General features: G+C 46.8%; 1 protein-coding gene and 1 long non-coding RNA gene across 23 annotated transcripts in view; one reads left to right on the top strand and one right to left on the bottom strand.

Moving 5' to 3' along the window:
* The window catches only part of TENM2 (teneurin transmembrane protein 2), a 1294348-nt gene that overhangs the window by 90527 nt on the left and 1176449 nt on the right, over positions 1–27372 (bottom strand). For all 22 annotated transcript variants that reach the window (XM_051844425.2, XM_051844426.2, XM_051844423.2 and 19 more), the window contains one exon: positions 1154–1300. In XM_051844425.2, coding sequence (XP_051700385.1) covers positions 1154–1300 — 147 coding nt within the window. The remainder of the gene's footprint in view (positions 1–1153; positions 1301–27372) is intronic.
* Positions 16558–25497, top strand: LOC138850209 (uncharacterized). Its single transcript, XR_011389887.1, has 3 exons — positions 16558–17037; positions 20828–20897; positions 22930–25497. It is a non-coding gene; the product is annotated as an uncharacterized lncRNA (long non-coding RNA).

The following is a 27372-nucleotide window of genomic DNA, read 5'->3' as shown; positions in this document are numbered from 1 at the left end:
AGGTTTAGAACACGCTTGGCAATCTTTTTCCCGTCAGGGGTCAGCAAGTAACTTGTTCAGGCTTTGGCAGCCTGGGGGTCTCAGTTGTTCATGGATGGTGAAAGCAGCCATGGACCAGACAGAAAGAAATGGGCGTGGGTGTATTCCAGTGGATGCAGTGATGCAGGTTAAAGGGTAAAGATGGTCAGTTACGCACAATAAATAAGTTCTGCAGACCTATTAAACAGTGTATTGATTCTAGCTAACAATACTGCAGTGCATATTTAGAATTTGCTAAGAGGAAAGACCTCATGTTTTCTTACCACATAAAAACATCAAACCAAGCAAATTTAATATTCATAATAATAATGTCAGAGGGGGTGGGAAGAATTGTTGGCTTGGACAATAGTGATGCTTTCATAGGTGCATACCTATCCTGAACTCAGCGAGAGGTATATACTGAATAAGTACAGATTTTTGCATGTCAATCATACCTTAATAAATCAAAAAAATCTGATCTATGGACAGTGAATTGCCCACAGTTTTTCACAGGTCATGAAATATGCGTCTTAACACCTTTTTAGAATTTCCCCACCATCCATTAAAAATATTTAAACCACCGTGAGCTTCTGAGCCTGACCTTGGTCACAGGCAGTATTTTTGCTGATTGTGCATTTTTGAAGCAGGGCTGGTTTGATTGCCAGTGTTACCACTGGTGGCTGTATTATTAAAAGTTACTTAGCCACCCTCCAGGCCTTGGTTTCCTCTTCTCAAAGTGACACTAGAGAGTGCTCTAATGGTGAAGGGAAGCATCGCTCATGACGTCTTAGCAGTGCAAGGCTCCACCAGTGCCACCGACTGCTAAATCCCAAGCTCGCATGGTCTGATGGGACCAGTCACCCTCAAGGCAGCACTGGCACCCAGCTGCCTTGCCGAAGGCACAGCTAGTTGAGAATCCCAAGCCAGCATCAAACCCCGGGGCTTGCAGCTCGTGTCTCCACCAGTCCCCGCCGTGCCAGGGGCGCCCACTCTCCGCTGCACTTGCTGCAAAGGAAATGTTACAACAGCACGTGACAACAATAAGGGGAGGGCTTTCAGGAGAAAAAGGACTCAAGACAAAAGCACACCCAATGCTCTGCTCCTAGGGGCTGGGAATGAGAAGACGCGTGCTCACCTCCCTCATTATCCTTGTTATCAGCACAGGAGGTCTCCATGGCAACGTTGCATCCGGGCCCTCTCCAGCCGGTCTGGCAGACACACTGCCAGCTGTTCTGACCCAGTGTGCATCTCCCGTTACCGTTGCACAGATCAGGGCAGCCATCTGGTTGGAGAAATGGAGAGGATGAGAAGGAGGGACGTGAGGCCGCGCCGGGGAAGCAGGGAAGCCATGCAAAGGGGGAGCAAGGCCTCAGGGCAGCCACTGGGCCAGCCTCACAGTGGGGCCCATGCCTGCTTTTTCCAAAGAGTCCGGGGAAGCAGGCCAGGCAGGCCACGCATGCAGGTGCAAGACGGAGTGGGGTCGCAGATGCAGGGAATCCCCAACGGCCACTGACCTGGGTGCAGGGGTCAGAGCAACCTTCCCCAATTGGGGAGTTCAGTGCACATCCCAGACAACTACACCAGGGCTGGGCTGACAGCCAGCTTAGCTAGGCTGTGCTCTGCAGCCCGGAGCTCAGGATTCCAGCTACCTCAGCTGAAGCTTTTCTTTCTCTTGCTTCCTTTCCTCCTCCTCTTCCTCTCTTTCCCTCTCCCTCTCTTTTTAGAAGTGCCTTCTGCAGAAGGGTAAAAAAAATTCCTATCAATCCAGGATAGAGGCAAGATGCCCTCCGTCTTTCAGAATTTTAGAGATAAATTTACATATGATTATCACGAGCTTTTCATGACCGAGCCTGGATGGCTCTACTGGGCTATTTTCATATTCTTGTAATATTTAGTTTTAAGGGGCACTTAAAAATGTTGGCTGCCTATCACTCCATCTATTTATGGCACAATTTAAAAATACTGCAGGATTTGAAGGCTGTGAAGGAGTAGGTGCTGGGTGCCATGGACTGGGAAAAAGAGGGATTCATACATATTTATTAATGGGGTAGGGCAGGGCAGCAGTAGTTCGTGTTTTGTGGCTTTCTTTGTTTTCTGAGTGTGTGTGTGTGTGTGTGTGTGTGAGAGAGAGAGAGAGAGAGAGAGAGAGAGAGAGAGAGAGAGAAATCAGCAGCCTACCTAATTCCCAAATAGCTCCCTAAACAATTGCTGCTACTCCCTCCTAACTGGAATTTGGATAGAGGGAGGCTGGAGAGGGAGAGAAGAGAGACTCACTAAAGAGAGACGGGAAATGCCTCCCCAGCATAGCCTCTGTCACCCTTTGTAAGACACAGAGAGAAGCAGACAGATGGGGATGATGTAGCCACACTCACAAGACCTACTTGCTTGCAAGAATTCCTAGAAATGTTTTCATTTCTCTTTCTTTTAACAGCTTTACTGAGGCATAATCTACATACTGGAGAATTCACCTGTTGTAAGCATACAAAACAATGACTTCTAGTAAATTTACAGAGTTGTGCAATCTAGGTAGGCTTTTTTTACCTCACTGAAATATACCCCAAATACCATATATTTCCCCCCAAAAGTAACTCCCCCGAACATCTAAATCTTATATCCTGTCCCCGCCTCTGCCACCATCTCTATTTCCATTTCTCTGTATCTATTTTTAAACCACACAAAGCAGGGGCTGGGTGAGCCGGTGATGGAGAAAGGAAGAGCTTCATAACAGGGAGGTAATTGATTTGAAATCTTCCCAGCCTAGATCCTGTGAACCCAAAGTGTGCATGTCCCATCCTGCTCCCTCTGCCGTTCCAAGGGCCTTCACCTGGCTCCATTCCTCTCTTCTCTCAAGCACCCTTTATGCAAACACAGATCCACCCAATTTGTGCAGTCGGCAGCGGGGGCGGGGGGGAGCTGGAAGGACTCCTCCCCCAAAGAAAAGTCAGGAGGCTTTGCAACGGAGTTTTACTTCTTTAGGGGGGTTTGCTCCTCAGAGCTCGTTCTCTCCTGCTCTTTCCAGAATGTGGCGTGGACAGAAGAGGGTTGGGAACAGAGGACAGTCTGGGTAAGGAAGCTGAGAGGGAAAGCAAGGGGACTATTTATTAGCAGGGAATTGGTTTTTTTGGATGCACAGACTGACACTAAATCCGGCATGCATTGACGTTTGTACAACCACACTTCCAGAGGGTGTGCTTTGTCTCCACACTTGTCCTTACAACCCCTAACTCTCGTCTCCATACCTTTCCTTATCAATGAGGCTACTGTGGCCCTGCCTGACCACCCATGACATGTCCCTTGCTCACCCTGGGCAAGAGTACTTGCAGGAGAAGCTATCCCCAGTTGCAGAGAAACGCCACCAGCGTTTCTGCAGGCGTAAAATGGAATTCAGGAGGAAAAGCCCAAGGGACACTTCACAGGTTCTGAAGAGGGAGAAAATATCTCCAAGCTCCAGCCACCTCCAGAGTTAAAATCTCTACCAGCAGAATTCTTAGGATCAGATCGTACAGATGCACTAAATGACAGACCTGTCAACATCTGCTCAGTGTGCTGTATGTTCCGTGTGTTTTGTTATTTACCTACTTTGAGGTCTCCTGTCTCACAAAAATCACCCCAAAGTCTCAGCAGAAGGCTCATTGTGTAAGAAACCCACGTCCAGTACATAAAATCCAAATCTGCAAAGAGTACTAGCATGTCCGTCAGCAATATCCAAAATATATGTGTTCTTAGACTGGATGAGCCTTTTCCCCCATCTTCGCTTTCTCTCTTGGTCCTCCCCCGGCCCTGACCAACTGAAGTGAGATAAACAGACCACAGTAGCGGGTTTTCTCCGCATCATACGAGGAAGATGAAAACACGAACAGTAGGAAGCTGGCAAATCTCTGAGAAGTTTCAGGGCAGCTGGGAATTAATGGACAGGACTTTGCTTTTAGCTTGAAGAGGAAGAAAGCAGCCTTGGTAGGTGCGTGGCGTTGCTAGGCAACCCCAAGCTACCCCCATCGCAAGTTCATTCTGCTGGTGGCCTTGTGAGGAGGTGATTCTTTGTGTTTGTGAAGTGCAAAGCCAGATTCTGCTTAAGGGAAAACAAAATGTAGGAAGTAATTAGTCTGGAGGGCAAATGGGTATCAGGTGGCGGCTTTCCTCTGGAGAGGAGGTGATAACTGAAGTTGGATTAGGCTTATGGGCTCCTATTTGGGCATCCTCATCCAAGAAGTCTCCGATGCGGAGTTTTTCTGGATTTCAGGCTAGCACTGCTCTAACTTCCCTGAGTGCTTTCCTCTAAGACCACCGACATGCAGTCCCTTAAGGCACACCTGGCTGGCTCCCTGGAGACTTCCAGTCCTGTCATGACCCTAGACCAGCGGCTCTCGGTAAGGGCCTTTGTGTCCGCCCCTTTGTTCCCAGGGGACACTCTGCAAGGTGTGCAGGCATTTTTGATCATTACAGTTTGGGGAGGAGACAAATGCTACTGACATCTAGAAGGCCTGCGTTGCTGTTTAGCTTCCTGCAACGTGCAAGACAGCCCTCGCAACAAAGAATGGAACACCCTGCGTCTCCACAGTGCCAAGGCTGAAAAACTGCCCTGGACAGAAAGCCCCTGGGAAATGCGACAGGTAGGGTTCCCCCTGCTGGCTCAGCTGCAGGCACACAGTAGGTGACTGAATAAATTGGAAACCATCAGGCGGGGCTTGTCATCTCAGCCTGGCCACTCCCTGCAGACTCTTCTGTGAGTCCTTAACCATAATGGGAACTTCCCTGCCCAAGACGGAGAGTCTTCTTGTGAGGGAGAACATTCAAGGACATCAGTGATGTCTGTTCACTCAGGAACGTCTCAAACTCCACACTAATCAGCCTCCTCACCTTCCCTCCCCAGTGAACAGCATCCTCCTGGAGCCCATGGTTTGAGTCAGGCACCAGGGAAGCCATCTTGGGCTACCCTCCCCTTCCGCCACGCCTCTCGCCCTTAGTATGGAATCCCAGGTCAGTCCCGCCTCCTCCTCCTCCTCACTGCCCTGGAATCTGCCCTCTATTCCCAATCCTACTGCTACTCCCTTCACCTAAGCCAGCTTCACTCTGGTTCAGACTCTGCTCAGAGCCTCTGACGGCACTCTCTGCCGGCTGTCTCACATCATCATCCATTTCTCTCCATTTTGGACACTGCTGAAAACACGTCAATAGCTTTCCACTGACTCCAGCGTGATGTCTAACGCCCTTAACGTGCCCTTCGGAACTCACAAGAACAGGCTCCCACCTCGCCATCCTATCCAAAGATCTCCTTATGCTTTGGTTAGACTTAACCCACTTGGCCTTTTCTTTGTCCTTTTCTCTTCTCCCTGACTTAGACTCACTCTTTAGGTCCACACTTGGAAGTCACCTCCTCCTGGAAGATTTTCCAGAATTCCTGAGCCCACTGGTCGTGGCACCCTTCTCCCTTCCTATAGGGCGCCCTGTCCATCACACTGTATCACAGCGGTGGTGCCTCCCTGATGCTTGCTGGGACATGTAGCAACCCTTCCTCCAAACACCTTACACACACGGGCAGGAAAATGGCCATAATAAATGTTCATGTAGTCATTAACTGCAGTGTGAATGGTGCCTCTAGGATTGTGCAGTATACAGCTGAACCGCTGCCCTGGGCACTCCTAGTATGGCGTAAACCTGTCAGGGGAGGTGCTCTGTGGAGCCTGAGTATTCGTGAGTTGCTAGTACCCAACACATAGCTGCATGGGAATGAGTGAATGCATAGCTTCGGACTGAAACCAGCATCTCCAATGCCTTTGGCAGAGTGGAACAGGATAGCTTCCAAGACTTTTCCACACATAAATTCCAACCACTAAAAAAAGAAAACAGAAAAAAAAAAATCCTTCAACACAGTTACCAGGTAGGCAGGCTTTTTGCCTTAACAAAATTAGGCATGAACAAAATAACATCTTGCGCACAGCAAAGGGGTGCATACACATACTTGAAGAAAGCTATGATTACCCCAAAAGGCTTTTCTCAAAAAGCATCCAGACGTGTTCTGCCATGTGCGGCAGCTCAGAGGTGCAAATCAATGGCTTGTGTTTCATAAGGGGTAAGGAGAGAGAGAGAGAGGGTTTCAACACCCAACCACCAGCACGCCTCAGCAACAACACAAGGGACAACAGGCTACCCGGACAGAAATGGGAGTGAGAACCCAAAACTGGCTGCGGGGGGTGGGGGGAGGAGGGGGGCGAAGGTGGACCACAAGAAAAGCCGTGGGGTTCTCTGCTTAAAGGCACCGTTAGCAAAGCTGTCACAACCTTGGGTGAGCTCTTTGTGCAAAGTTTTTTTCTCACTTAAGGGAAAACCTAAGCTGGTTTGGAGTCAGAGAGTTATGGCACTGAAACCTAGATTCACCTCTCACTGCCTGTGTGAGCTTGGGCTGGTAGATGCACCTCTCTGAGCCTTACTCCGGCTGTTCGTGAAATGATCTATTTTACTAATCAATCTTCTTTATTGCCCCCTTTCAAGAGAATGCAACCTTCAGGAAGGTAGATATTTCTGTCTGTTGTGTTATGGGCATATCTCTGTGTTTGGAAAAATGATTGGCAAATAACAGACACTCTATAAATGTTTGTTGACTGAACATCACCAATGTGATGGGGATGCTGACAGTGCTGATTTTATACAGATGCCAGAGGCATTAAGTGAAATGATAAAGGAAGAGATTAGGACAGAGCCCTTCACATGGTAAGTGCTCAACAGGTGCTTGATAAAACTGCTGTTCCTACTAATCCTGGAGTTCGTGGTAGACCTTCCCTTCCCAGCCAATCCTCAAGTGCACGCCAGTTCTCTAGCCAGTCTCCTACATCAGGAAAAAACCCAGGGCCTATCTGATTTCAAATGAGAAAAAAAAAAAGGGGGGGGGGAATTTCAGGGACATCCTCAGCATGCGTTAGCACATCCTAGGACATCCACAGCCGCTCTCTGACCACCAGTGAAAAATCCAGCTACGCCACGTGCTTCAGCTCAGCGAGAAGAAAGCCCACTGGAGCGAAGGGCAATGATGAGAGGCAGGAGATTTGAAGGCAGAACAAACGGTGGCTTTTCCTCTTGGGAAGACTTGGAGTTTTCGTTGTTAACTTAATTAGATCCCCCCTCTCCCTCAAGCTGTTTTAAATGTCGCAGTTTTCCTGGAGCTGCGTGTGGCTGGATTAGGGAGTGCACACAAATGGGAACTGCTGAATGCTATAGCCTCCCATTGTATCCCAGGGCTCTGCACCCTCGCAAGCAGCTAAGGTGTTGGGGGTTTGGGGATCACTAGGGAGTCGGGAGCCATTTCTGCTAAATAGCAGTGGCAAAGGCTCAGAAAATTAATCTGACGCTTTGAGACACTCTGGGGAGAACTCTGCCTTGTTTTAAAAGACTGCCTGCCAAGGAAGCAATCTCTGGCCTTTGGCTTGTCCCTCCGGCTCACCCACATGTGCAGTGGGGAGCAGGAAAGGGGTTCTATTTGTATGCATAGATTGGCAGGATATGCAACCATAAGCCAGCACTGGACCCAGCACTGTTGCAAAGGGCACAGACCATCAAGACACAGACGCTTTTGTCTTAACAGCGTGTGTGCATCGTTGAGCATCGGTGTGGGCGCCAGCGTGTGGGGTGCCAGGAAGGCCTCCAATCCTGTCTGTGGTCTACGGCCGAGGAGCAGCCGCCTTCTGCTCACAGGGCAGGAATCTCTCTCCACCCCGCCCTCCCCGGCAGCCACAGAAACAGCTCTGCAAGCTGATATGAATTTGGATCCAGCTGTTTATGGCACATGTGTCCTCCGTGCACCTGGATTCTCACTGATCAGCATCATTTCTGTCTTCTGTGGCAAGAAGGTGGCAGTAGGCTCAGCCTGGGCCTCAGAAACAGTGGTGACCCTTCCATCCTTGAAGAAAACGGGGAGAGGGAAGACATATCTTACTGTGTACTGATGTTTCAGGCTCTTTTTAAATTTTTAAAATGTATGTTACTTATTTCATTCTAGAGGCAGGCAGACAGATAAATAATCTTATCTGCTGATTCTCTCCCCAAATGCCTATAGTGACTAGGGCTGGGCCAAAGTCAGGAGTCGGGAGCTCAATACAGGTCTCCAAAGTGGGGGACAAGGACCCAAAGACTTCAGCCGTAACTGCTGCCTCCAAGGGTGTGCATTTGCAGGTAGCTGGGAGAGGGAGCCAGAGAAGGGGATGGAATCCAGGCACATGGATGTCGGAGGTAGGTGTCCTAATTGTTAGGCCAAACGCTTACCCCTCGGGTACTTTTAATCCATTACTATTTTTTTAAGTAGATGATCACAAGACAGGAAACTGAGTCTAGGCAGTGATAATGGGGCATAGTTGTTCAAACTGAAATGCTATGCCAGTTACTTAGTGAGTTCAAAGTGACTGATTATCCCTCCAGTAGCACTGGGGTTGGACACAACCTGTGCCTTCCGTGGGGCACCTGCTTCTTTCCCCTGGTATATCATCTTTCTTTATTCCATTTCATCTACACAAAGGACGATGTGGCGGCTGACTGATGATGGTTGGATTTAGCCTCACCATGTTACCAACTCACATGGCGACTCATGGCTGCCCCTGATGAAAAAAAAAAAGCCCTCCATGAGTTTTGCCAATGTTTTAGATTAGAGAAGCACTTCTCATAGAGGGGGTTCTGGGGCCAGCAGCTTCAGCCTCCCCGGGGCACTTGTGAGAACCGCATATTCTTGAGCTCCATCCAGGACCTACTCAATCAGACCTCTGGAGCTGGGGCCCAGGCACCTGCATTTTCACAAGCCCTCCTGGGGACCTGGATGCCTGCTCAGTGTGAGAACCACTGCTTTGGGATGGGGTTCTAACCCCCCAAAGAGCCTCAAAGGTTTTACATGTTCTGATCCTGCCAAATTGTCCCCTCTCATCTCACACCAGCACCACCTCTGCGGCGTGGGCTTCAGCATACCACCCTGTGTTCTACAACATAGCCTGGACCCTTCTTTTGTGATCTGGCAGGTCCCCCTCCCTCATCTACATTCCTTGCATCAACTTTGGCTAAAGCCATTCTTTTTCGGCTTAGCCAACTCATGTTCAGGGACAGCTCCTTGACCCCTAGCTCAGGAATCCATCCCCATCACAAGCACCCTCTCTTTTTCTTATGGCACTCATTTGGATTCTAACCCATCCTTGGTTTATAGCACTGGGTCTTGACAAGGCTGCACATTGGAATCATCCAGGAGTGTGGGACAATTCCCATGCCAAGCCATACCCTTATGAAATCAGAGTCTCTGAAAATAAGGCCCAGGCACCAATATTCTCCCATTTTAGATTTCCCTAGGTGATTCCTACACACAGAAGAGGTTGAGAATCAATGGCTTAACACCATTTTCCTGGGAGCCTCTGAATCTCCAAGCTGTAAAGGTTTTTGCTCAGTTATTTATAGCTTTGTTTCCAATGCCTACCCCAGTGCCAGGCCTTAAAGATATCAGTTGAATGAATGCATTAAAAAAGAAAAAAGCAAATCCACGCAGTGTTTCTTTGCTGCTTCACTGTGTCCTGTGATTTGGCAGCCAGGTAAACAGAAAATCACCTTGTAGGCCATACCCTAAGCTCCTGAAAAGATGACACTTTCCTAAGAAGGAATAGCAGCTGGTTGTAGCACAAGTCTCAGACCACGCTGATGACAGAAGCTCTGTGTGAGCGCATGTGCCAGTGTGGATTCTTGCCTTTCAACCTGACCAAAATAGAGAGACCAGAGCCCCAGTATGGGGGAAGAGAAGGCACGCTGGTAGTTTCAGAGGTTGACAAGAGACATGGAAAGGAAGGGAAGACACTATCTGGAAGATTCAATGGTTACCTTGGCTCTTGGAGGCTAATCAAGTTGTTGTACCTTGTGTTGCTCATTCCCATGGCTGTCCAGCAAATAATAAATGTGGTCGCTACCTACCAGTATGGAAATAGGGACAAGGCATGACTTTGATTTCTTATTTGTTATTTTTAACCATCCAATCTCTATACCACTGAGCGACCTTATAGCCACAGGAGGCTTATAAAAATATAAACAACACCTGCGAGGCCTGAGCACACATACTTGTTCAAACCTTCTTCAAGGCTGACAGCCCTCCTTTAACCAGTGTAAAATCAGGTCAACAATAAATTGCCATTTTTGGTTGTTGTTCCCAATACAAGTTCAGGAAATGTAAGGAAATCATTAAATGTTTGTTTATTAGAGATAGTAAAAGAGCTAGGCAAAGACTCTGCCCCAGGACTGAAATTCTGGACTCTAGGAAGCTTTTCATATAATAACAACAAAAACAGCAAATCTTGTAGAGACATTTCTGTGTGTCCAGAGGGTGCGGCAGCTTTTCTATAGTATTTCCCTTAAAACACAAGAGGTGTGTGAAGTTCCACTATCAAGAATCCTCGGGCATAGGGCTCTCAAGCAGGTGCAGAGAAATGTGTTCACAGAAAGGGGCAGTCTGCTTGGGGTGTAGAAATGGAGCTGGCAGAACAAGAGAGTCCGAGTGCGCATCCTGCCCGGCAAAGGGGAGGGAGCAATAGCACCTGCTAATGAGGATTAGCTACTGGCTGCAGAAAGGCTCACATCTTATTACCTCCCTGAGCCCCGCCAAGGACTATATGAGGAATGCATCATGATCATCATGTATGGTTGAAAAGGCTGAAGCTCAGAGAAGTTAATTAACTTGCTCAGGGTCATGATCACTGTAAGTGGTCGATGAAGGGCTTGAACCCAGGCCTGCCCGCCTCTCAGTCTGTGCACTTTGCCCCGCTCCAGCCAGGCATGATTCCACTGGGGGAAGGCAGCCTTGGAGCCTCATTCTGCCAGCCTTTCACATCCACAAATTGAACCAACTCTGTATGGAAAATATTTGGAAAAACAAATTGCTATTTACTAGCCATGTACAGATTTTGCCTTGTCATTATTCCCTAAACAAAATAGCATAATAACTATTTATATTATATTAGGTATTGTAAGTCATCTAAAGAGGAGTTGAAATACACAGAAAGATGTGCACAGGTTATACCCAGATACTGTGACATTTTATACAAAGAGCTTGAGCAGCCCAGTGTTTGGTATTCGTGTGGGGTTGGGGGAAGACCTGAATCCAATCAACCAGGGATACTGAGGGGTGATTCTGTTCCTTGCTCTGACTCCTTGCTCCCCAAGCAATCTTTGGATTTTAACTTAATTTCCCACCTAGATTTCCCTCTGGGAAGAGAATACACTGAGTGGGAAATGCAGGACTTGCCCACTGTGGATTAATGAATTGCCATTTGGGGTTTAGGTGTGAATCTGGGTAGAGGGAAGGAATCAGAGGAGACTTTGACTCACTTTGTTATCATAAACAAAACCAAGTTTCTAATGCTATGAACCAGAAGGTGTGCCCCAGGGGCCTGCCAGCACCTGCTAGGAGTATGGTGGCCCCCGGGCAAGGGAGGTGAACTTCATTTCCTGCTCTGTCCCTAGCCTCTGATGAGTCCTCTGTGTGTGTGTGTGTGTGTGTGTGTGTGTGTGTGTGAGAACTGGGCCAGACAGAGCTCTAAAGGACAAAGACCAGTCTCACACCAAACATGTAGCGAGTGTCTCCAAGTTGCTCTTTTCTGTGGTCGGCCCATCTTGTTCTTTCACTGTCAACAGCTCTTGAGCACTGCTTATGAACTAGACACCTTCTAGACACAGGAACTCAGTGACCAAGGAGAGAGGCAAGGTCTTGTTTTCCAAGGTCTTACATTCTACTAACATTCTACAACTAACACTCAAAAAGCTAATACAGCAGATGGATGAGTCAATCACCACGGCAGGGATTAGAGGGGACTGTAATGGGGGAGCTGTTTTGGTGTGGGATGGTGGAGGGATATTGGAGCAAAGATCCTGAAGGTGGGGAGGAGGTAAGTCATGCCAGTACATGGGGCACGGTAGTCTGGCCAGAGGAAGCTGTAGGTACCAAGGCCCCGAGGCACAGGAGGCTTGGGGTACTGGAGGGACTGCAAGTATGACTGGGTTACTGCCATCCATGTGGGAGATGTGGGGGACCTGGACTGAGTTCCTGGCTCCTGGTGTCAGTGGGCATTTGGGGAGTAAATCAGCAGGTGGAACCTCTCTCTCCCTCCCCCACTCTGCAACAAACAAGTAGAGAAGAAAAAAGAAAGAAGCCACTGGGGTGGGAGAGTTGAACAGAAAGATGACTTAATCTGACATGATTGTTTTAAAAAATGATTATTCATATTAGAAACAGAGACAGAGACAACTACAGAGTTTCCATTTGCTGGCTCATTCCTCAAATGCCTGCAATGGCCAGGGCTGAAACCTGAACCCAATCCAGGTCTCCCTCGTGGGTGGTAGGAACCCAGTCATCTGAGTCATTACTGCTGTGTCTAGTGTTTGCATTTGCAGGAAGCTGAGGTGAAGAGCCAGAGCCAGGAATGAAACCCAGGCGCACGCGCGCTCTCTCTCTCTTTTTTTTAAGCAGGCACTCTAACATGGGACATGCATGGGTACAGTAACTGCTAGGCTAAATCCTGACATGTATTTTTTAAAGGACCCCTTTGTGCTAGGTAGAGAAGACACTGGGGATGGGGGCAAGGGCAGAATGTGGGAGCTGGCCAGGAGGAGGTCGGGAGGACCACTGTGGTAGGCCAGAGAGGCGGCCTGGGCTGGGTGCAGGTATGCTCAGCTGTTGGGACTCAATGTGGCCCAGCTCATTCTAGAGAAGTTTCCTGATCTCTCCTTCTGGAAGGGAAGCCTTTGAGAACAAAGGCAGGTAACACACCCTGTCCACACAACAGCACTGCAGCCGCGGGAGCCGATGGCTACACCTTCATCTTCTCATCTGGCAGTCAGCAAACAGGCGAGGTTGGGGAGGCTGGGCCACTTCCCCAGCTTACTGGCTTTTTTGTATTAAGAAAACAAGTGGCAAGGAAGAGAAAGGGTGGCCTGGGAATGTCATGTTGCATAAGTACACATGGGCAAGGTTGGAGGCCATGAGAGAACTATGGATCCCAGAGGCTGTGTGTGCAGGGTCATGGTTGACAACCCCACATGGAAATGTTCCAGCAGAGAAACTGATTCCTTAACCAAGTGACTTCAGACCACTAGGCTGCACTAATTCAGCCAACTTGATTGGTTCTTCTTGGCAGTAGGGCCTCCTTGGATCACTCCCCTAGTATTCTATGAGGTTGTTACGCCTGATATTTGTGTTCTGTGTATCCCCAGGGGCCAGCATGGCCCATCTCAATTGTGGCACCAAGCATGTAAAAAGTTAGTTCATTCTCTCTCCTTAGGTATTCATATTTGTTTAGTAATCTGCCAAGCCTTCCTCATCAGCCAATCCTTGCAAGCCCTCTGAAGACTTGGCCACAAAACCCTGAGTGTCAAGTGACTGCATACAGTAATGCCTGCTCGGTCTTGTTTTATGGCACTTTTTAACCTTGTACAGAACCAATGAAAACATTCCCACCTCTCCTCTGCTTCTGCACCTTACCTCTGGCTGCCATGGCATCTCCCACGCCCCCTGCTAATCGTGAACCCAGAGTCATCTGTCATTCACTCTCCCCACCCCGGTGACCCAGGTAACCCTGAATCATCATGAACTTATCCTGCTCCCTGAAACTATTTGCATGCAGCATTCTTGTCTTTTTCTCAGTTTCTAGCTGCTGGTCACTACAGGGTCTTTCTCTGCAAACTGCAATAGTTGTAATCAGCAGGTGCATTGGTGTATGCACAGGAGGTACAAGGGGAGGGTGGTTTCCTGAGAGAATACAGAGTGGCAGGCAGAATGCCCTCAAAGCGGCCTATGCTATTGTTAGGTGCTATTCCTTCATTTGCCATAATGACTGTGCCCTTAAGAAGGTGAGAGCTTCCTCTTCAAAACCCTCTCATTTACAGGGAAACAAAATCCCCTCTTTTCAAATACACTTTCAACATGCAAAACAGCAGTCTGTTTCTGCTAAGTCACATCTAGCTAAATGGATAATTGAACGGTGAATGGGAGCTGCGACTCAGCTGCTAACCTGCAGAGTCTCCGCACATCCACACTCCAAAACTGCAGCGTAGCAATCCCCAGGAGGCAGAAAGCATGACTGATTTTTCCAATAAAGCTACAAAAACCGATAATCCTTGTAGAAGGAACGCTTGCATCTCTAACCACCCCTGAGTTTCGTCTTCCTTTGCTAGTCCTCTCACACAAGCCTCTGTGTTTACCTGGGCATAATGCTATACCACCAGGTTGGAGCCTGAGTTCTATTCCGGGTCTGCAGAAAGTACCTTTTAGAGAGGCCCTGCAATGCGTCTTGATTTAGTGGTGCTTGGGTTTTATGTGGCTCTGGGAAATGTTGCCTGGCTTTTCTGGAGCTCCAATAAGTTCTGATGTATGGCTGTGCATGTCTGCATGATTTATGGCACACGCAAGGACTTGGAGCTTTCAGAGGTCACCCTGTGTGTGCTGAATAATACAGCACAGATCCAAAAATACCCTTGGATGAGAATCCTGGCTGCACACAAATACAACGACACTGCCTGAGACTCAGTACTTCCAGGGAAAGTCACCTCCTCAAAACACATTTCCAAGATACAAGGGGAATCATTTTGCTTTCTTCCTTGTGTCTCTGTTCTGCATCAGCAACACCAAGGAGGAGTGACCAGGCTGGGAAAGCTAGGAGGCTGCAGGGTTTGTCTCCAATACAACTTCCAAGTTTAGGGTAGCCGGGCCATGGTGTGAAGAAAATTAAATGTCCATGCAAAATATGCTACCGTGTGCAACGCTGTGGTTTAGAATTTAAATGTACCAAAGTCAAGAGATTTGAAATGATGGTTCCCACAGCAACTATAACTCAGCTCTCTGGTGAATATAAAATTAACTTTATTGCAAAACATGCTGTTCAATTTACGCCTTAATCTAGTCATGGCAGAGTTACAGTTGCTGTGAGAACGCTAACTCTGAATTGTTTTGAATAATTAATTTAATGAAAAGTTGGTGGAAATGTGAACTCCGATAGAAAGTCAACCTGAATTTAAGGAAGTTGGACAATCATGTCTACGCAGAGTAGCTGGCAGGCAGTTTTGGAATCTGAGATTTTACTCTTGGTCGTGGCAGTGGGAGGTCTAAGAGGGTAATTGTCCCCCAGGTCGGATGTCGCATTCCTGCAGGTGGCCGCAAGACCACGGTGGCTTCCTGATGCTCATGTACTCTCATTTCACTGCAGGGCTGCTAGGGAAACCTGGGGGGCAACTACCGGAGGACAAAGCAGGTGAGCCAAAGAGAGCAAGGATGCATGTCCACCTGGCCTGAGAGCAGTTCACCTGGCCTGAGAGCAGTTCAGGCTTTCACCCTCTGCTTCACCTCTCTGAGCCGGGGATCTCACCTCTACCAGGATGCTGCTAACGGGATCTCCCTCCCACGGTGGACAGGAGGATTTAGCTCTGGGGCTGGCAACGTTCCTGATAAGTGCTCAATAATTGTTAACGGGAGTGATCTGAACAGGGAATTCAGTAAGTCTGTAAATTAAAAACATGGGCAAAAGCAATTATTTGGCTTGTCTGGTTATTTCACTTCAAACTGATTTGGTACAAAACCGAGCCAGCAGGCAGAGGCGAGATAAAGAGAAACATGAGTCGGCAGGAAGTTTCCTGAGCAATAGTGCCTCTTCCCCAGAGACACCTAGGTCTTACCCATTGAAGTTCTAGAAGCACACCAACCTGTGGTATCTTCTGCCAGGTTACGATTTTTCAGTTTTTTTTTTTTTTTTTATCTAAAAAGGTTTTAGATTTTCTTTTAATCTAAACAGTTCCCCCCAGAAAACTTCTTAGATTTTGCCCCTCTAACTCCTGTCCCCATCACCAATTTTCAATGCCACAGACACACTATAAAGCTGTAGATGTATTGCATATGCATGTGTCTTATAAATAAAAAGAGCAAGGTTTTTTTTTTTTTTTTTTTTTTTCCACTATCACTTACAACCCAGTTTTCAACCTGTGGCAGGTACTATCTCACCCATAGTGAATGCAGGTGCTAGATTCTAGGCAAAAAAACCAAAAAATTGAAAAAAACCAAAACACCCAAACAAGCAAAACCTTGTTCAAGTTCGAACATGCCCAAACTCCCTTTTGCTATTCCATCTTCAAATTCATCCCTAGACTTGTAACTAATGGACTATTTTGGTAAGAATTACTTATTAGATTTTAATTTATTACTAAGCTAAGAAATAGTGTTTTTGAAGCTAATTCACAGTGGCTTCTTACTATTCCCTCCTTAACTCCTTCGGGGAACAATGTGGTTTTTCTTTTTGTTTTAAATGACTTGGGTGGTGATAGAGGTGGAGGGTTGAGGAGAGGGCTCATACCCAGAAGATCTTAAGCTAGCCCTCACTGACTGAGCACCTGCTGTATCCCAGCAAGGCAGGGGATAATTTAGGGTCTTTCCAAACAGTCTATTTTGCGGTTGGGTGCAGGGTTGTTCAAACCAAAGCAATCAGCTATGCCAGGGACTGCCTTTCTTGGGAGGTATGGTTAAGGTTTTAACAGAAAGGAGTAGAGCCACAGCCCGGGAGGCAAAACCAAAGAACAGGCAAACCCCCGGGAACAAGCTTTTCTAGCTTCTGAAGCTGCTGCAGGCTCAGCTTTAACTACCTTTGTTATTTATCTGCTTCCTGCTGTTTTCAGCACCTCTGCCTCCTTCCCGTCAGTCTTGGCTTACAACTTTCCAGCTCGCTGCAATCAGTATCGGTAACATTTTAATGTTTCCTTAAAGACACAATTTTATAACACCGCGCTCGTTCGCTCGTTCGCTTTTACTGCTCTGAAAATATTTTAAAGTTGTATTACTTAGCTTAACCAGATTGCACTGGCAATGGAGCAGAAGTTTAAATGGCAAGGTGAAGCCAGGACACCAAGAGCAGCTGGACAGATACAACTTAAAGGGACCTGTCGGGCCAGCCAGGGACGTAGCATAACTGGAAGGTCTCCTTAGCCACTTCTGAAGCCTGAGCAGGGCTCAGCGGAAACGGCATGGACCGAACTGCCCAGGTAAGGAGGGCTGCTGCCTGTGCGGGCCTCCCTGGATTCCACAGTTTGGCTTTCAGGAGACAGCGTAACCAGAAGGCTGGTTCACTTTGGTGGACTTGCATTGGCATTCTCTTGGGGCTGCCTGTAAACTGTGCGACCTCACTCTTCGGGCTACACGAGGTATGGCAGCACTGGGGATGTATGTGGCTTCGAATGCATGGTTACTAAGACAGACATGTCTTTAGCACAATGTCTCTTTAACGCCCTAGGAGGCATGTTTGTGTGTGTGAGAATACAACTAGAACTGATCCATCCGCAACCTTGAGAGGTGTAAGGGAGGAAGAGTGAGAGAAGCTCTCAGCTGATCTCTGAGGGCCAGGGCACACCTCTGTTCTGCATGGCCCAGTGGAAAACCCAAGGTGATTTCTCTCAAGGCAGCAAAAAATCCACTTGTAGGTATACCTAGAATGTAGGTCTACATGAGTCTACAAAGAAAAGGCACTCTTTGCATCTTACATTCTTTTTCAATATTCCACATGGATTCTGATCTACTTGGAAGAGCTAAAACATGATGCTTGACTCTGCATGCTCACTCAATTCCTGGTTCCAACCAGCCTGGGAAGGAGGGACTTCCCATGCTTTCCTGGGAGGCCTTTAAGAAGTCCTTGTCCCTGGAAAAGGTAGTTTCCTCCAGCTGTAGGGAAGCGCGTGCTGATGTGTGGGATCAGATGGAAGCTGGTGGATCTATCAGCCTTTGCAGTTCCAATGCCAGTAAGAACAAGAATCTCCCCAACACGTGCGCTTACAACGGCCAGGTGTTTGTCTGCTTTTGCATCTCCCTGGGAAGGATGTTCATGGCATGCCTGCATGCAGAGAATGTGAATGATTATTGGAGAATATCATGCTGGGAACCACTTCCAGGAACCTGTGGCCTGATCTGAGACAATTTGGAAGGGAGAGCAAGGCAGTCTAGAAAATGCAGGATACTTGTGCTGGGCTGTTCTGGGAAAAAGAGCAACAGGTTTACACTGCTAAACTGGAGTCTTCCCTTGGGCTCATGCCTGAAAAGCCCAAGGAACTCCCCTAACCAGAGCATGACACAGAACCTGGATGCCCATGAAGCAGAGGGGAAGGGGCGGGACACGGGGACTATGTGGCAGAGCCCTTAACCCCAGTCCTAGAAGGAGGAATGAAGACTGTGAAGAGCCCCGGCCACTCCTGGTCAATCTCACTTTCTCGGGTGTTCTATCCAAGGCAACTCAGAGAAGATTCTTGTTCCTGGCCTCCACTGCACCGCTCCGGCCCTTATCCCTATTTTACGTGGCCACTCTTGCTAATCCACTGTAGCTGAAGAGAGGGCATGGATGCCAGCTCTGGAAGCAAAAGACTTCACAGGTGCAGTTCTATCAGTCTAAGGAAGAGAAAGGGACAAAGGGGCCCAAAGCAGCACACGTTATTAGGTACTGTTATCAAACTACAGGCACCTAGAATCCTGACAATACCCATTTGGAATCTTTAGGTCTTGAACACTTGCAAAAGTAGCATTTCAGAGCATGGCATTAGACCAATGACCAATGCAGAGACGTGTCGTAATGGGTGCAGATGGACCATGCTGGGCCTGCTGAGAAGGCAGGTGGGCACACACACACACGCATGCACACACAAACATTTACACACTCACTCGCACAACAGGAATTAGTCCCTGGCTTGCTTTGTGTGGATTTCTTGTTGAGATTAAGGGCTTAGCTGTCCATTGGAACAGATGGAAGGAAGACGAAAAGGCAAAAAGGGTGCCAGAGGAGGCAGTAATGGGAGACCCTGCCCATGCTTCTTGAATGCTGTATTTGCTAGTCATGTAGACCATGGGTTTAAACCAACGAGTCCAACTAGCTGCCTTGTGCAAAATATTTTCTGTCACTGCTCATTGTGTATTGGGATAATTGCTACCTGTCTGTCTCACAGACTTGATGTGAGGCTGACTGAGGCAACACAAAGTCTTTTGAGCTCCTTGGAGAAAATTCACCATGTAAGTGCACAGTATCACCATTGTACCATGGCAATGAGACTCCCACCAGCTTAAACCAGTCACCAAGGAGACTTGGGGCATCCAACCAAAGAAGCCAAAGCTGTCCCAGTCTCAGTCCAGGCAAATGATGTTCTGTAATTCAACACTAATCTTTCCCTGGAGGTGAGTGTCAGTGGGTGCAGATAGGTGGTCCCTTTGGCCCCCAGTCTTGCTTGAATGGCCTGTAGGACATTATAAAAATAAATTTTGAGTTGCTTGCCAACCTCAGAAACTTGGGCGAGTATGCACACCAATTCTGATTTCTAGTCTCTGTTGAAAACTTGGACACTTTGGGAAACCTGGGCATGCAGTTCTACGTGGGCAGTTCAGCTGGGGCATAGCTGCCCTCCATAGATGGGCATTCACTTTCCAGTTCGTTGCCATTCCCTGCTGTCTCACAGGAGCATTATTTCTGCCTCACCTACAGAAGCACATTTGAGCTCACAACTCTCTCTACAGGTTCCGCCCTCCTTCTGCTTCCCTAAGTCAACAAAGACCCAGAATTCAGAACACCCTCATTATGCAAATCTAGGCCTGCCCAGCCACCTCCTGCCAAAGGGAAATGAGAATTTATTTTCTCCTTCTCCTGCCTCCCCCCTGTCAATAATTCTACCTTAACAGCTCTGAGTTTTCTTACTTAGAGGTGTCCAAGCAGTAATTCAACTAAATTAGATTATCAGCAACTGAAGATTTTCATAATAAAAATATAGATATAGCAGAGAGAGGATGAGATTTAATTAATGCGTGGTATTTAACAGAACAAGTTGTGCCATATATAGAGGATTAAAAGATACAAAAGGATAGGAGGGAAAATCAAATTTTAATGAGTTTCCATCTTCATTTGATTTAGCTGAATTTCCTCCGTTGTAGAAAATATTAACACTTATGAGGGAGTCATTTGTGTGTAGTCACGCAGTTTGATACCTGAAGACTTTCTTTGATGCAATTACATTGTGTTACAAATGAATTTAAACTCCTCTTTGAAGTTAAAGTCTTCCATCCTTACATTGATCTCTTTAGGCAAGAGCAAGCAGCAGTGCTGGGAAACAACGGACAATTATTGCCAGAAACACCAGGAAGGGTGTCCTGGATAGACAACAGACAATCTCACATGGGCACAAACGCAGCTGAGGTCCGATGGTCCTCAAACTGCTACTCTCCCCTGGGATGTTCACACAGAAGAGGTGTGAGCATCCCCTCTAGGGTCTGTGTGCTGGCCCGGAACAGACACCCAATAAATGTTTTATGAATGGCTGAAATATGGTTGTCCTGGCTCAGCTGAAACCAGGCAGAGGAGTGTAGACTCGATGTATGATCATGCATGGCTTTCTCGTTGAGGTGAGCAACAGCCCTGTTGCTGCAGGCACCAGGCAGATGTTAACTGGGCCACTTCTGTGTCTCTGCCTGCTTAACTGTAGCTCCCTGGCCAGGTGTCCCATGAGCTCCTTCTGGAGCAGTGGGATTGGACAGAGGCCACAGACACCTGTACAAACACACAAGAGATTTAGTGACCCTGGCTTCTCTTTCTGGAATTTTGGGGTCTTCAACATGCATGGTTGTATTCTGTCCCAACCTCTTTTTGAACTGTGTACTCCATCAATATGTTCTTGGGAAACTTCGGAAAAGGTGTGGCATCAATGGCGTTTGAGCCAACACTTAGGGAGTAACGAGCACTACGTTTGGTGTGTCACGTAAGTGCAGTTCTCCTAACAGCAGGGCATATGTATTATTATTCTCAATTTACAGATGAGAAAGTCTGCAGAATTTGCCAAAGACTGCCCAACCTGCAAGAGATGGAGGCTGGATTCGGAGTCAGGTCTGTTTGATTGCAAATCTCACCCATTTACTCTTTTTGCTGCACGTTTCTCCACATTATCCCAATCTCTGAATGCACAAACATGCCAACAGCGAAGCCCTGATAAAGAGTGTTACTAGGTAGCCATGAGGGCAAAGATTACTTTCCATAAACATAATGTGGGAGACACTGAGGGCTTTGAAGTGTATTTTGTACTTCACATTGTTTAATTCTGGGAAGACTGTTTTCTGGCCTATGCCTCTGTATGATGTGATAACATTTTCTATATGAGGCCCCCCAGAGAGCAAGCCTGTAAGTGAATGGATATAGATCTTTCTCGGTCCCATTAAATGGAAATAAAAAGTTATATCAGTTCATATTCAAAGTATGGTAAGAATTTGATAGCAACACACTTAAGGGACCCAAGTCGACAAGCCTACATTCCCTGGATTAATAGGAAAAACTATTTTTTCCCACAACTTGCAATCTTTTCTGTCTCTTTCCCTAGTCACAGGAACTGCAATCATCAAGGACATTTGGTTTTCTCGAGCTCACGTACGTGTAATGTAGGGAAACAAGCTCATTGCCTTGTCAGGACGCTCTCGGCAAAGCCAATGCCACCCTTCGAGTTTTGTGTTATTAACAGAGAGTATAGAGAGAGTTTCTGGGAGCAGTCACGTGGCTGGGAATTCAGTGTGCAAACTTGTGGAACAAAATCAGGTACCAATGCTTCCTCTGTGCTTTGGAAGTGGTTATTTTATAATTGTTGGAGCTCCCCTCTCCCTGGCGCTGTTTTTTAAGACACCTACACAGGGCTGTCTGGCAATCACTCTTGAAGGTAAAGCATAATTTAAAAAATAAAGAAATGCAATTCACACTTATCAGAGCACATCACTCTGCTTACAGCTTTAGACAGATGACCCTTCTGGGTTCAGCGCTAACCAACTGCATTGCTAATTTGATCTGGGGCTGCTGAGGCTGAACTTGAAATTGTGGTCCAGGATTCTCAACTCTTTTAATTCTTCCAGGACAGCAATTACCTGGGGCTTTCTGTCTCTAGCAAGTTACTTAACCCTTCCTTTCTCTGGGGTCTGGCAGGGTGCTGTCTTTGTGATGTGTGGTTTAAGCAGCATGGTGCCGGGTCTCATAGCTGGTGAGAGAACATGGCCTCAAAGAGCAATGCGAGAGCTGCTTGGAACCTGGAGGCTAGGCGACAGTAAGCAGTGCCTCTCCATCCCTACTGTGATGTGATTATTACGAAGAAGGGAGAGGCCAGGGACGCTCTTGTTTGCAGTTGAATTGGCTGAAAAGGAGGCAACTCTTAACCTAAAGATGAGCAAACGGGTTTTCTTAAAAAATCTGCTCATCTAAATGACAGGCATCCTGAAAGAGTCAGAGCTGGGCTGTAATTACACAAACTATAACCATCCTCTGCCATCCTGGGTGGGGACCCCTTGGGGTCAGCTCTACAGCCCAGCCCTGGGACAGAACCTTAAGGCAGGGGAGGGGTGCCTCAGGCACAAAGTGAATGATTATTTTCTCACAGGAACTCAGGACCAGCTGCTGAAGTGAGGAGTGGGGTGTTCTCCCCTTTACTCTGATGACAGCAGGACCGCAGGAGAGTGGGTGCTGAGGGGGCTGCCAGGCATGGGCCCTGGTGGTAAGGGGAAGGCTATAGGATTCTGTCCAAAGTGGAGTTTGCAGGTAGCACGTTTCTATGAAGGGATCAAGCTTGAAGAATTTGAAAGGGTTAACTACAAGCATATGCATCCTTGGAAACTTCCAGAAACCACGGGGTGAGTAGGGAGTGAGTTGAAGCTGAGATGAGCCAAGAAATCAGAATGGTGCTGCGAATGACATGACCGGCAGGGCTTGGGGACAGCGCAGGTCCCATCAGTCTTGCAGCAACTCTCACAAAGACTTGAGCATATCGCTCTTCTAACTTGGCAACTGCTCGTGTCCCCTGCCGGCCTCATTTTCCCTCTCATCACTTTTGAAAGTATGTAAACGCTGCTCAGTTCACCTTCTAACTCCCCCCTCGCTGGCCCAACAGGCAGCCACACCTGAGAAGGGATCCAAGAACAGACAGAAGAGCCAGCGTGGGCCACAGAAGGTGTTTGTGGTAAATCGCATGCCAACAGCCACAGAAGAGACTGTACTCACTCCTGAAGATCTTAATAATAATATCAGCAACACACTGGCTGGTGGTTTTTAATTACTTCGCAGCTGTTCTATCCTATCGCTGAAGACCAAACAAACCTCTCCCTTCCTGATTACAATGAAAATATGTTTTTAAAAACAAACACTTTACTTAAAACTGGGGATATTTTTTTAATTAGAGGAAAGATTAACTAAATGCATTTCTCTTGTAATTTAATCCATTCTAATTATCCTGAGACTGTTTATGATGAAGTACTTAAAATTTGCCTTGCTGCAATTTCTTTACAGCCCACGAATGGAAAACCACAGAGCTGACCAAGGCGATGGCTGCCTTTTGCTAATGTCATTATAATGACACACAGAAGCACTTAGTAGGAAGGATGAAGAGGCATGCAATACACTCCAATAGTGACTCACAGGTTTTCAAAATGATGCCACCTTCTTTTCCAAAGGTAATCGAAGACACAGCCCTTGCAAAAGGGATTGTGTAACAGAATGCTCCGAAACGAGAGGGTTCAGAAGACTGCACCCCAATGTGGGAGGAAGAGCAAATGCTGCTTCTCACATGAACCCCTGGGGTATCTTGTGTGGCTCCGGATAACCCAGGATATGAGCCAAGGGACTACAGAGAGCCCCCAGATGTTACACATAGGTCAAGTCCCAAGGAGCCAAGGAATTTCAGGGAGGGAGGAACGAGAGATTTTTCCAGAAGGCATGCATGCTACTTGACTGCGTTGGAGATGAGTCCCTGGGTTATTCAGTCAACAGACTACAGTCTCGGAAGTGAGAGTCAAGAGGAATGAGGAGGAGTCAGAAAAGAGAGACCAGGACAGGACTTTCTAAGAGACACCAACTGCATCCTCAAACTTGAGAAACTGTAGGCTCCTTCTAAAAGGAGAACACAATATCCTTCCAGACTCCTTAAGAATATCTCTGTGGTCTCTCGCTCCAGAAACACTTGCTAAAGAGAACTGACATTTTATTCTATTCAGCGGTAACAGAATTTCCAAATAACACAGCAAAGATGCCTTTTCTTTTGAAATACACTGACAAAAAAAGCAAACCCCTGCATTAAAAAATTTCTCATAGATCTCTTGGCTCCCCAAGATCAAGTCAAAGAGGTCAACTTTGAGAACCTCTGGTTGGAAGTAGTAAATCCCAGCTTCATAAAAAGTTTCTATTGAAACAAATATTTGATTCCATGTACAATGAGGATGCTTGGTAAAACGAGCAGCTTTGGTTCAAAGCAAGAGAGGCAGTTTATGTTTCTCTGTAAGAATTAGATGCCAGAACACTGCAGAACAATGCTTGCTTGAAAATGGATAGCTAGTAGGTGTTACTTTTCGACACATTACCAACTGCTGTGATGGACTGAGGTAGATTTGTGAAAGGGAAGTTGAAGGTGGGAGAAATGTTCTAATGAGCACTTTGTTTTGAAGATTCTCCCTTGTCCTTTCATTTAGCTTATAGTGCTACTAGATAACGGAGTTAATGACAATCAAACTAGGTGAGATTTCTGCCTGGCAACGTGCCAAGAACTGCAATACAATCTAAATAGATGGTTTCTAATTAGTATCCCCATTTTATAGACAAAGAAACTGAGGTACATAAAGGCTAGGAAAGCTGGCAGATGGGAACTTGTGTTCTCAAGTGTTTCATTCTTAGGCCATAGCAGAGAGCTGGATCAGAAGTGGAGCAGCTGGGACTCGAACTGGTGCCCACATGGGACGCCGGTGTTGTAGGCGGTGGCCTTACCTGCTACACCACAGCACCGGCCCAAGTGTTTCATTCTCATGCTTGTACTTTTCTGAATTCAAAGGAAGTGGACAGAGATGGATCAATCTCTGCTTACCACTATCTCTTTTTTCTAAAAAATACAAATATAAATGGACAAAGCAGGGCCTGAGTATTAAACCTATGCAAAGAAATTTTTCAACATACAAAAAGTTTCTCTCAGTAAACGGGATGTAAACTGGAAGTGAGGTGAGCAAATAAGCTATCAAAAATCACATTCACTACCCTCAATAATGTTGCAATGCGGCATTGGCTGGGGGAACACTTTGCTGTTCCTGTCCCTTTAACCTGAAGTTGTTATTGTACAGTACAGGGGCCAACATCGAAAACCTGCCTTGCAGACAAGAGAAAGGCTTGATTGCATCTGAGTGCCTTGTTCCTAGGATTTCAAATCAAAAGCAATAAAATCCTAGAAATGGACAGGCCCTTAGAGATTGTCCCATTCAAGTGTGCTCTAAATTCGTTCAATCACATCCTGCATTCGTGATATTTGCAATATCTGCACTGTTATTTACTCAATACCTTTCTCTACATTTACTCAGTCCTAACAATGCTGCCTACTTTTGCCATATCCCTTAGCAATAATGTAATCAGGAGTTTGATGTACTAGTTACATTTTTTTCCTAAACGTATTGTAAAGAGCCCCCCATGACTATTTAATAAAATCTACCTGTAAACCATGGAAAAATATCTCATGTTTGTGTGTCATGTCCTGGAAAGCAATTATGTGGCCCAATCTCATTATATACTATGGGAAGAAACAGGTCAGAAAGGCTTGGTGCTAGCACTAGGAGAGAGACAGAGTATTTGTGGTAGGGTCCAGCCCAGAACACAGATGTCCCTCCTTGTTGGCCAATGTATTCTTCGTGACTCCCCGGTGGGTCAGATACCAAGTAAGGAGGAAGACGTCCATTACAAGAACCCAAGGGAGCACGACTGTAAGGTACTCTTTCCTTCCTCTTCAATGTAAAATCTTCAGCCTGTATTGTGAGAGCTGAGAGTCACAACCATGGAAGGAACGTCACTTCTCCACGGAAGTTCAACCTCTGAACACCCACCACGCACTAGGGAAATTCAGGTCGTCTGTTTTTACAACAGTTCTTATTATTGTACAAGTATATGCTTTCCCTTCCTTTGGGCCTCCAATCTTTCTTATGTTAACTCTCACCATGGGTGTATATTCCAGGAATTCTAAACCGTTTTTAGTTCTTTGCTCCTGGGACATCAACAGTGGCTGATATCAGCTGTTGACTTGCTGGGTCTGGCCCCGCCAGTCTGGGCTACAATCTAGGACAGTAGCCAGTTCCTCTAAAACATCAAGGTGACGTCTCCACACACCACTGAAAGCACTGAAAGGAACTCCTCCCTCTTTTCTTTTCCAATGGGAGCTGATGGGATTGGCAGGTGTTAACTGAATCACACTGGAGGCAGTACAAAGGATGCTCCCAGTCACGAGGTAAGGAGGAAGTTCGGAGCTTTCTTATCTGCTTTCCCTTCCTCAACACCTAGGACAAGAAGCAAATACTTCCGGGGATGAGGGTTTCACTATGGGTAAAGCACTTCTTTCCTTTCCTTAGTTTTCCCAGTGACATGAAAATGTACTGACGTAACTTTAATCAGTTCTTGTTTTGGGCTTGCGTAGGAAACCTTGGGCAGACTGACCTACCTAGACTCACAAAAAGACAATTTCTAGGCACACGATGAGTCCTCACCTGCACTAGGAAGGCTCCCATCATGTCCAAATAATGAGCGATATGAGGGGAAAAAAGCTAACAGCTGAATACCTTTTGCACTCTGCTACAAGGTTGTCCATAATCTGGAATAGTGCAAGACCATCATGTCAGGTTTTCATTAAAGAAAGAAAAAAAAAAAAGGGGAGGATTTTGAGGACCATTCCAATAAGAGGCCCTGGAGGGATACGTTAATTAACCAATCAGAGAATTAGCTGCATCCATGGGCCTGGTGGTAAGGATGGCTCCACAGTGGCTAATTTCATCCCAACTTGATCTCATTGTAGTGTCATGAAAGCTCAAATGTTCAAGGACAATAGCTACCAAAAAATCAGTTTCCGCAACTCAGAATGAAACTGGAGTGCGATGCAGAGGCAGCTGTCCTCAGTTGAAGTTGGTTAATTCTGACAGCGCTTTCTGCCCAACCTCTTCCCTATTGTTCTGACGCTCTCCCTCCTGGACTGTGACCCCGTCTCCTTCTGATGACAATCACTTAATCAGCACATCAGATTGTCGCACGGCTGCTTTTACCTTGGGTAAAGATTCATTTTCCTTATTAACATCGCAAGAACCTATTTCTTTCCCCAACCAATTAAAGAGGAAAAATAGAAGGGCCCAGTGCGATAGAGGGAAAAGAAAACTGTTCTGACTTGCGGCACCTGGGCAGGTCACTCAGCCCCACATGGCCCTGGGAATTGAGTTCTGATGATTCTGCAATGCAATCAGAGGTCAGGACCGGAAAGATAAAGTTATGTAGGTTGGAGTAACTGGCGCAGACGCTGCTCACTCTCTAGGTATCAGCTCACCAAAGT

Source organism: Oryctolagus cuniculus, chromosome 6, assembly GCF_964237555.1.
Source record: "Oryctolagus cuniculus chromosome 6, mOryCun1.1, whole genome shotgun sequence".
NCBI lineage: Eukaryota > Metazoa > Chordata > Mammalia > Lagomorpha > Leporidae > Oryctolagus > Oryctolagus cuniculus.
The sequence above is the reverse complement of the archived record's forward strand: the minus strand, read 5'-3'. Positions and strand labels throughout refer to the sequence as shown.